Source organism: Ovis canadensis, chromosome 3 (assembly GCF_042477335.2).
Source record: "Ovis canadensis isolate MfBH-ARS-UI-01 breed Bighorn chromosome 3, ARS-UI_OviCan_v2, whole genome shotgun sequence".
NCBI lineage: Eukaryota > Metazoa > Chordata > Mammalia > Artiodactyla > Bovidae > Ovis > Ovis canadensis.
Window position 1 is genome coordinate 214,654,589 of NC_091247.1, and position 10,745 is coordinate 214,665,333.

A 10,745-nucleotide genomic window follows, 5' to 3' on the forward strand; every position below is an offset into this window, starting at 1 on the left:
TGACAATCTAAAAACATATGTAAAGTATTGGGGTTGGGCACTTGTTACTCTAGAATTGAATCACCTATAAAAATATTTTTCAGAACTGAATGAAAATTAAGTCGACTTCAAGTAAATGAAAAAATGATATAATTGGAGGCCACGAGATACAACTACACAAAACTGCCTCAGAAAGTTCTTCAAGCTAAAGGGAGATGACAGCAAATGAAAACAGGGATCCACTCAATGGTATAGAGTCTCTGCTAAATGTTGATTCTCTGTTAGAAGATTTAAGGCAAAAATATTAGCAACTATAAGATTCATAATAAATTTATAAGTAGAATGTGTGGCAGTGATAGCACCAATGGCCAAAGTGGAAGAAAACTACAGTGACTGACTTTGCATGTTGTGACGTTACGTCATTTCAAGGTGGAATGTAATTAAAGATTAGTAATTCAACATGGGCTTCCCCAGTGGTTCAGTGGTGAACAATCCATCTGCAGTGCAGGAGATGCGGTTTTGATCCCAGGTCTAGGAAAATCCCACATACCACGGAGCAACTAAGCCCATGCACCACAACTAGTGAGCCTGTGCTCTAGAGCCCGGGGGTCATGACTACTGAAGCTTGAGCACCATGGAGCCTGTGCTCCACAGCAAGAGAGGCCGCCGCAATGAGAACCTCATGCCTGCAACTAGAGAGGAGCCTCTGATCTCCACAACTAGAGAAAAACCTATGCAGCAAAGAAGACCCAGCACAGCCAAAATTAAATAAAAATTATTTTAAAATACATAAATTTATATTTTAAAAAATAAATAATTCTACATTATTTATTATCACCTAAAAATCTGATACAATTAATAAGCAAATAGAGTTTTAAGATAAATAATATACTCAAAAATTAAAATAGGAACAAAGATAAAACAAATAGCAAGTAAGTACAATTAAACCCAATTATATCAATAATTACATTAAGTGTAAATACTTTAAGTACTCCAAATAAAAACCAAGATCATCAGACCAGATAAAATAAGATGTAACAATATATTGTCTATAAATATATGTGTTTGAATATAAACACAGAAACATAGTAAAAAGGTAAAAAATTATATACTATGCAAACACAAATCAGAGAAGGCTGTATACAGTATCTATATTAATATCATACAAAGTCAGACTATAAGACAAAGAATACATTCAGAGAAAAAGAAACATTTTATGGTAATAAAATACAAAATAAATTATATACCAGCAAAACGGGTGGCTTAAAAATAAAGTGATGCTTAAAAGAAAATTTAGAACCTTGATGCTTCCTTGATGCCTACATTAGAATAAAAATAGAAACAGAAGAAAATGATCCAAGACTCAAGAATCTACAAAAGCAACAACAAATCATAACTGGAAAGTGAAAGTCGCTCAGTCATGTCTGACTCTTTGTGACCCCATGGTCTATACAATCCATGGAATTCTCCAGGCCAGAATACTGGAGTGCATAGCCATTCCCTTCTCCAGAGGATCTTCCTGACCCAGGAATCAAACAGGGGTCTCCTGCATTGCAGGCAGACTGTTCACCAACTGAGCTACCAGGGAAAATCATAACTGAAAAAGAGGAGTGAAAACTGAGTACAGAAATCAATTAAGTAGAAAAATACAAATCAAAAAAATTAATAGGGTCCATTAGTGGTTCTCTTAAAAAGAACGTTAACACGGATAATCTTCTAGCAAAACCAATTAAGAAAAGAGGGAACACAAACTAACACCACCAGTAACAAAAGGAGGAATGTCATTATAGATCTTCCCGACATCTAAAGATAAGAGAGATGAACCAGTGTTATTCTAATTTGAAAATTTTTTTGTAAAGTGGGCCTAGTCCTTGAAAACACATTACTTATGAAACACAACTCACCCAAATCTGATACAAAAAAAAGAGAGAAATATGAGTAAACTTATATTTGTTAAATAAACAGAATCCCTATTATAAAAACTTTCCTCTAAGAAAACTGCCACCTCCAATGCTAGCACTTTCACAGAGCTCAGAAATGACTCCCACAACAGGATAAAAGAAGAGAGGGAGGGAAAGAATGAGGGCAGGAAGGAAGTGTAACACAGAGGCTGTGGTGAATGTAGAAGCTGACCTGCATCTTTCCAAACCTCCCCTCCTGCAATCCTTGCATCTTCATCCCCTCCCACTTCTGCACTTCAGTACTGTAGTCCCTGGTGGCTCAGAAGATAATCAAGACTCTGCCTGCAATGCAGGAGACCCAGGTTTGATCCCTGGGTGAGGATGATCCCCTGGAGAAGGAAATGGCAACCCACTCCAATATTCTTGCCTGGAGAATCCCATGGACAGAGGAGCCTGGTGGGCTAGGGTCCATGGTGTCACAAAGAGTAGGACACGACTGAAGCAACTTAGCACACTTGCACCACAGTCCTTCTCAATTTGTTTAGCCCCTCATTGAAATCTCCTCCTTATTTCAAACAAGCTTCTCTACCTTCTTCTCTGGCCATTGTTTCCACTCTAGATTTCTCCTAAACACAGCACTCCACTTCCAACAATCCACTACTGAGGCTGAAATTTCTCTTCCATACCTGACTCCTAAGATTAAGCAGAAGAAACTCCAAGAGTTCGATTTTGATTGAGATAATGAAAAGACAAGCTATTCTAATCTTATCTCTACTACATCACCGCCACTTTAACTTAACTTCTCATCATTAAAACATGTCTGAAAATACAAAAAAGACAGACCGAGGGGAGGAAACTAATGACAAATAGAGAAATAGAGGAACCTGGAACCATTCATAAAAATGTGAGAGCCTAAGTTAGAGCAATGGTAGTCAGGGAGTACAAACCACAATCAGGGTTTAAATATCAGAGCACTCTCCACTTCTCTACTGTTCAGTGTATCTTAACTGGAATTAATATCAAGACGTCAATCTTCTTAGGACGATAACATTGGGAGTTCTAATTTCACAGAAAGTTCAAACATCACACACTCCATTTTCATTCAGATGCTGATTAATCAAAATATGGTAGAGACACCTGTAGTGTTTCCACAAATTTATCTGCAGTAAGAACCATGATTAGGACATTGTGACAATGAAGAAGGTTACTTGAGATGCCAGAAAACAGGTTTGCTTAAAGCAAAAGTTTCCAACTAAAATTTACAAGCACCTTGACAATAATTATTTTTAATAAGAATGATAAAGAGAATGGAAGAAAACTTTTTGATGAGATGAATAGATTTATGACAAGTGCTGTAATGGTTTCACAAATGCATACTTATCACAGTTTTGTATGTCAGTCATACCTCAATAAAATACCTTTTAAAAAGGAAAAGAATTGTTTTCTTAAGGGCTTCAACTAGAATCATAAAAGATCTGCTGAAGGTGAGATTAGAAAAGATCACTTTTCCAATGATGTTTCTCAACATAAACACCCAAGAGCTGATTGGCTGTGGCTGCTAAGGACCTACTGCAGATGTCCTCAGGGCTCCACTGTCCCATGATCACATCAGACGGGGTGATTCTTGCCCAAGACCAGCTTCCTACTTGAGGGAACTCACTGTGATAACTGACAATATCTTCCTCCAGTCCAGCTGCTCTGATGGGATTAATATCCTGGACATCCAATCCATAATTATGATAACACCTAGAAGCCTCTGCCAAATACTGTGACCACCCACTCACACCCTAGTTTCACTGCTGTCTTTCCTGCATCCACCTTGGCACAGGTCAAACACATAGACAGCACTGAGCACTTCATAGGAGTCACTTCAGGTCCTCTTAGCTTCACTGCCTCTTATACATGATGCACTTCAGCAGCCGCTGTGATGTAAACTTCAAGACTTCATTTCCCTGCTCCCTCAACATCTCGGCAAATGTGATGTGAGTTCTCCACTCAGTTGATCAGGTGCACCAGGGTGATGAGACTGTTCCCTGCCATGAGTCCCACTTCTGGCTTCCTCTGACTGTGACCTAGGGACATTTAAATGCACCAGTGAAATCCCCTCACACCTTTTCCTTGTGTAACTGCACCCTGACCCCAGGTATAGTCACTTATCCATGGGTCTTCACATGCCATTTGGGGTCAGCATTGCTTGGTTGAGCCTATTCTATTGTCATCTCCTCCACATACCAACCTGATGGAGTGTGTGACTCTGAGTTTTAGGACCTATGAGTATGATAAACCTTGTTGCCTATAACTCTCCTGTGACCAACCCTCCCAACCATGTAGCCACACTGTACTGACCGTTATGTCAAAGAAAACAGAACAATTACCATGATGAGACTATGTCACGGAGGTCAAACACAGCAGCTGTATCTGTATGAAACTTTTGACCTGACTTCTCTACCTTCTGTGATGCATCACACAGACCCTTCACCCAAGCATGTTCTAAAGGCTATAATCCATAATCTCGAGCCATTCTGGTGATAAGACAGAGTCTTTCCCTGCTAGAGATCCCTTCCCAGGTCAGACAGGACTCACCTGAGCAGACTACTCCAGCATCCCGGTCATGGGTATAGCTATCATTACGATAGTCTTTAATATCAGAATGCCTACAGTCACTGACAGTTGACTCTGTCCCTTCACATGAAGTATACAAAAGCCAAATGGGGCCAAGTCCTGGCCCAAAAGGAGCCCTTCCAGGAAAACCAATGGCAGCTCCACACCCCAGCTGTCTGCACACCACAGACGCATCCTCCAATCTCCAGCGGTAATCACCCACTGTGCCCCATTCTCCCTGGTGCTCCACTTCCACTCTCCCCTCACAGCGGTGGGCTCCATCCTTCAACCTCAGCTCCAGAGCTACAAGAGAGAACAGACACAGGACACAGGAGAGATTTTAGGAGGCTTGCAGTGATATAATATTTAAAATATAAGTTCTCTGAGGAGTGAAAGAGTGCATGGGATACAGTATTTCTTGACCTCTGTGGTATAAACATCCCACCATGGCCAACTCGAAGCTCCCAATGTGCCATCACTGAACCTGGAGCAGCAAGGGAAGCACCAGGTATTTCTCACGATCTTGTAGAACCAGCTTCAGGGACACCACCGAGGACAAGGCTTCAGAGACTCTAGATGCTGCCCTCCCTGTAGATGTGCCCAAGGCTCCTAGGGCCCAGCTTCCCCATCTCAGTTACAGCTCATGGCCCGGGATCCAGGGAAGAACCCTCCCTCTCCTTCCCTGTCCATAGGGAGCATCTCATCCAGCTTAGGAACAAAGGGCTGGGGAACAGGCTCTGAAATGTCCTGGCTATTCCTGCCACCTGGTGTTCATGTCCTTGTGTAATCCACACTCGAATGTACCTAGTAACACGCATCTAACAAATGGAGTTTGACAAAAGTGATCAGATGGCACTTTAGCGATTAAGTTTTAAGACGACTCTGGTTTCTGTGTTAAAAAGGAGTTCATTTGTAGGAACATTATAGATGGAGACATTACTAGTGTTCAGCAACATTTAAAATTGTCTTTTTGTGAGCATGTGGAAATAGTAATACTTCCTTACTTATTTGAAGTTAAGCATAACCATGTGATCTGGCTCATTCAACAAAGTGGCAGAACAAATGATGTCACTTCCACATAGAAACATTTAAGAGCCACTATATTTTTCTACTGCAGCAAATACTGCAGCCTTGTATTGCAGTGGGAGCATAATACAATGGTGGAGAATTCAACAACCTGAGTGCTTGAAGAATTACGATAGCAGAAGTCCTGCCAAAGTGAACAGAACATGTTATATAAGGATACATCTTGTTTTTTTTACTACACCATACCTAGCTTACTTTCACTAAAATGGAAAATGACAGCAGAAAATTGACAGAAAGAAAAATACTAAGATAAAGACTAGGTATATAAAATTGAGAAACATCTATACTAACATCTAAAACCCCAAGAACAAAAAGAGATGTCAGGGTAGAGTAGACTGAAGCCTTAGATTCACTGAAAGAAAAAACAATTGCCAATCTCAAATTCTACACTCAAAACCATTCTCTCAAAGAATAAAGACCTCAAATGTGCCATTACCAAAATGCTGATGTAGGAGAGAGAAGCCCCCATCCTCTTAAAAAAGACCAAACTTAGACAGCGATCAGTAGCAAAAACAGCTCCAGAAAGATCTGGAGTACCCTAAGAAATTTGACCATGCCAAGATACTATCATTTTAGAGGCATCATTACATCCTCCAAACCAGAATCACTCAGTGCCAAGGGTGCCAGGAGAGTTTCTCTCACCGGGAGGGTAAGAGCAGGCTGAGTAACCAGTGTCCCTAGCCTTTGCGGGCACCATACGAAAGTCCTGCTTCAGGTTCTCTTCACGCAGACCTGCAAAGCTCAGCCAGTCTTATAGAGCTGGCTAGGCCTAAGAAAGAAGAGCAAAGACCAATAGCAACCACATGGCAGGAGAAATCACAGTTCACAGTGACCTGCTCTGCAGACAGATGCAGCAGATTTTACCCCTGAAAGAATTAATAACCAGCACGGATGATGGATTCCAGTAGTCATGTATGGATGTGAGAGTTGGACAGTAAATAAGGCTGAGCCCTGACAAATCGATGCTTTCAAACTTGGTGCTTGAGAAGACTCTTGAGAGTTCTTTGGACAGAAAGGAGATAAAACCAGTCAATCCTAAAGGGAATCAACCCTGAATATTGATTGAAAGGACGGATGCTGAGGCTGAAGCTCCAATACTTTGGCCACCTGATGCAAAGAGCTGACTCATTGGAAAAGACCCTGATGCTGGGAAAGACTGAAGGACAAAGAGAAAGGAAGCACAGGATGAGATGTTAGAGAGCACCACCAAATCAATGGACATGAGTTTGAGCAATGAGCCAGTGTTGGTCTCAGTCTTTGCTGCCTTCCTAGGCCTTCCCACAACCTGAGCACCTGCAACCATCATCTCCCCCACAGAGGCACCTGCAACAGGCCCCCAAAGCCAAGTGTGTGCACACCATTGGCTCTGGCCACCGCCACTGCTGGCCACGAACCCCAGGCTCTGGAACCGGAGGCACTGCTGAGAACACTAACTACCATTCCAGCGACAGCAGACCCCTTCAACACTTGCCAAACACCACACAGTTGTCAATGCTGTGGATGTCAGCAGCCTGAGCCAAACAGCCTCATGCCCTCCCAGACCCAGTGCCACCTTATGCCTCTGCACTTGGCACCCTGCAGGACATTCCACTGTGCCGCTACCCAGAAGTGAAAGGCTTTTTCTACTGAAATCAGGACATAGAGTCTGGCAGAGGTGACAGCTTTTTTAAATTTGCAGACATCTAGAAGAGAATAAGACATCAAGAAGAATCTGGGAAACAAAATCCCACCAAAGGAATACAGTAAACCTCTTGTAACCAGCTCAAATTAATGGAGATCCAAGAATTTCCTGACAAAGAATTCCAAACAATACTTCAAAAGATGCTTAGAGAGTTACAAGAAAATTCAAATATTCATTGATAACAGGAAATTAATACAAATAAAATAAGAGCAATAAAGACATACACTTTTTAAAAAAAGAACTAACCAGATATTTTGAAGCTGAATAATAAATGAATGGGCTTTCCAGGTGACACAAGTGGTAAAGAACCCGTCTGCCAGAACAGGAGATGTAAGAGACTCGGGTTCGATCCCTGGGTCTGAAAGATACCCTGGAGAAATACATGGCAACCCACTCCAGTATTCTTGCCTGGTGAATCTCATGGACAGAGGACCCTGGTGGGCTACAGTCCATGGGGTCACAAAGAGTCACACATGACAGAGGTGATTTAGCATGAACACAATACAATGAGTAAACTGAAGAATTCAGTACAGAGATTCAACAACAACTTGACCAAGGAAAAGAAAAAAAATAAAAAAGAACCAGTAAGTTAGCAGAAAGATCAGTTGAAAGTATCCAATTAGAGAAACAAAAAGAGAATGAAAAGAATATAGAAAGCAGTGGAAATATGTACACCATAAAGAGAAACAATGTATCGAATGGAGTCACAGGAGATGTGAAGGAGAAAAGAAATAATGGCTGAGGACTTTCCCGGTGGTGAAGTAGATAAGAATACTACTTCGCCCGCCCCAATACAGGGGACATGGGTTCAACCCCTGGTCCACAAAGACTCCACATGCCACAGAGCAGCTACGCCAGCGTGCCCCAGCTGCTGAACCCTGTGCACCCAGAGCCTGTGCTCTGCACCAAGAGAAGCCCCTGCAGTGAGAAGCCTGTGCACTGCAGCGAGGCGCAGCCCCTGCTCACCGCAGCTAGAGAAAGCCCGCGGGCAGCAAGGAGACCTAGCATAGAAAGAAAGACAGACTGAGAATTTCCCAAACCTGCGGGGAAATCTGGACATCTAAGTTCAATAGCTAATAAGTCACCCCAAAATTTCTATTCAGAACAACCTTCCCAAGACGCACAGAGTAAACTGTCAAAAGCAAAGACAATGAGAGAATTCTAAGTCTAAAGAGAAGAAAAAAGTTCTGTCACCGAAGAGGACTCCCATAAGGAGATCCGCGGATTTGTCCAAAGAAACCCTGCAGACCATGAGGAAGGATTGGTAACACACTCCACCCTCACCCAGGGGAAAGCAGCTCCAGGGAGGGACAGGAGAGGGCACGGAGAAAGGGCTCCCTACAGAGTCACAGCAGCTCCTGAGAGGGGAAAGGACCGTCCCAGGCCCCCAGCACATCCGGAAATGTGTCACAGGGACCGGGGCAGGGACTCGGGAACTTATACACCTGAGGCTATGCATCAGCTGATCTCTACAGACAAGAGGTCCCCTCTCCTGAATGCAGGCTTCTCTGCTCCCTAATGACACCTGGTGGGAACAGGCAAGGCCAGCAGGCAGAGCCTCTCACAGAGCCCAGTGCTGGGCAGACACGTCAACAAGCAGAGGGAAGCCTGGGGGATGGGGATGAGGAGCCAGAGAGAGATGGGCAGGGGCACGATTATCTCTGATCCAGTTACAAGGAGTGGCCGTGACACCCAGCCCTGTGGACACCCAAGTGCTTCACAGACCAGCAGACACAGTCCATGCTCAGCAGCCCCGTTCCTCTCACAGAAACAGGCTCCATCCCCCTTACACACACAGCCTCACACGCTCCCACATACACACACATATTCTCACACAAATACACACAATCTCCCACGCTACTCACACTCCTCACACACCCTCACTCACCCTCACATACTCCTCACATACTCCACACACACACACACTCTTCACACCCTCACACACACAAATACATAAACTCCTCACACACACACACTCCTCACACACTCACACACACACACTCCTCGTACCCTCACACACACACACCCTCCCACACTTCTCACCTGCACGCATACACACACACACACACACACACACAAGCACAGAGCCTACAGGAGCACAGACGCAAGAAACACGGGGACCCAGGGGCAGTGCTCACACACCAGGCACGTGGAGCGTGTGGGAACAGCCCAGAGTCCCTGCTGAGCTCATTCGCTGGAACTTCCACACACTAGGAGCCACTGGACTCCTAGAAGCTCCCTGAGAACAAGGGAGACAGCGGAGGGGACTCAGGCTGACCCAACTCGGTCCAGACCTAACCTCACTGCTCTGTAAAATCTGCCGCTATGACCAGTGGACCCTGCACAGGAGAGGGACCAATGTTCACAGTCAGCGTGGCTACTTTTTGGTCAAAAACACTAAGACTGAGGCTCCACAACTCCATACACCTTTCCCTTCCTCAAGGCGTCCACCCCCCTGCTGTGGACCCAGGACAGAAGGCCAGCTCTTACCTTGACCACCCACCACAGTGCCGAGGAAGAGGACACAGAGTCCCCGCAGGGAGAGGCATCTGCTCAGAGCCATCCTGACCCCACGTCCTCAAGGTCACAGTCCCAGCTGCAGGATCAGCCTGTGAGGAGTGTCGGGGTGCCGACCGGGGTCTATATAGACCACCCCTTACACCCTCCCTCCTGAGAGCCAATAGCGACACCTCTCACCATTTCAGGCACTATCAGAGGCTGCATCAGCCACTTTCTGAAGCTCAGACACCAATGAGCTTCTGCGTCTTCAACATCTCCTTATATGAGCAACACGGTCCTTTGACCTCCTGGTTCCGTGGTCCTGAGAGCCAGGCCCCATAATCAGGGCTGGCGTAGAAAACCTTTCTTTCCTCTGATCACCCTGGCTGATCCCCAAGGAGTGTGAGATTTTGCAGTCAGGTTGTAGAATCGATTGGCCTGCTGGGAATAACTCTAGTGGAATCAAACACTGATCTTCCAAGTACTGACCTCAGGCTGGAAGCAGAGTACTACAAGAAGGTTTGAAATACAAGAATATTTAATGGACCAGCAGAAAATGAGGGCAAGGATTGCAGGAATTCACAGGTGACCATGGAGAAGGTGAGGTGGAAACCATTAAGCTGAGGGAATGAGACTGCAGGTCTTTCTTCTCTTCTCAGAATGATCTAGAGACTGGGTCCTGGAGAAGGTGTGTTTCTTCTCAGTTCTGTCCTACTCTTTGTGACCCCTGGGCTGTAACCCACAAGGCTCCTCTGTCCATAGGCTTTCCCAAGCGAGAATACTAGAGTGGGTTGCCATTTCCTTCTCGAGGGGTTCCTCTCGACCCTGAGATCAAACCCATGTCTCCTGATCTCCTGCATTGACAGGCAGGTTCTTTATTGCTGTACCACGGGGAAGCCCTATAAGGGATTTTTACACAGGCTAAATCCCTTTCCCTTTATTGCATTTCATATTATGTGAAATACCCCTTTCACCTAGTCAACAAATGGAGCTTCAGG

At 44.4% G+C, this 10,745-nt stretch overlaps 1 protein-coding gene across 2 annotated transcripts in view; it reads right to left on the bottom strand.

The window, feature by feature from the left end:
* LOC138437858 (antigen WC1.1) overlaps positions 1 to 9,868 on the bottom strand; it is a 62,277-nt gene extending 52,409 nt beyond the window's left edge. For both annotated transcript variants that reach the window (XM_069585830.1, XM_069585829.1), the window contains exons 1-2: positions 9,739 to 9,868; positions 4,464 to 4,784 (exon numbers count right to left, since the gene is read on the bottom strand). In XM_069585830.1, the coding sequence (XP_069441931.1) occupies positions 4,464 to 4,784; positions 9,739 to 9,811 (394 nt within the window). In that variant the 5' untranslated portion in view covers positions 9,812 to 9,868. The remainder of the gene's footprint in view (positions 1 to 4,463; positions 4,785 to 9,738) is intronic.
* Positions 9,869 to 10,745: the final 877 nt, after the last annotated feature.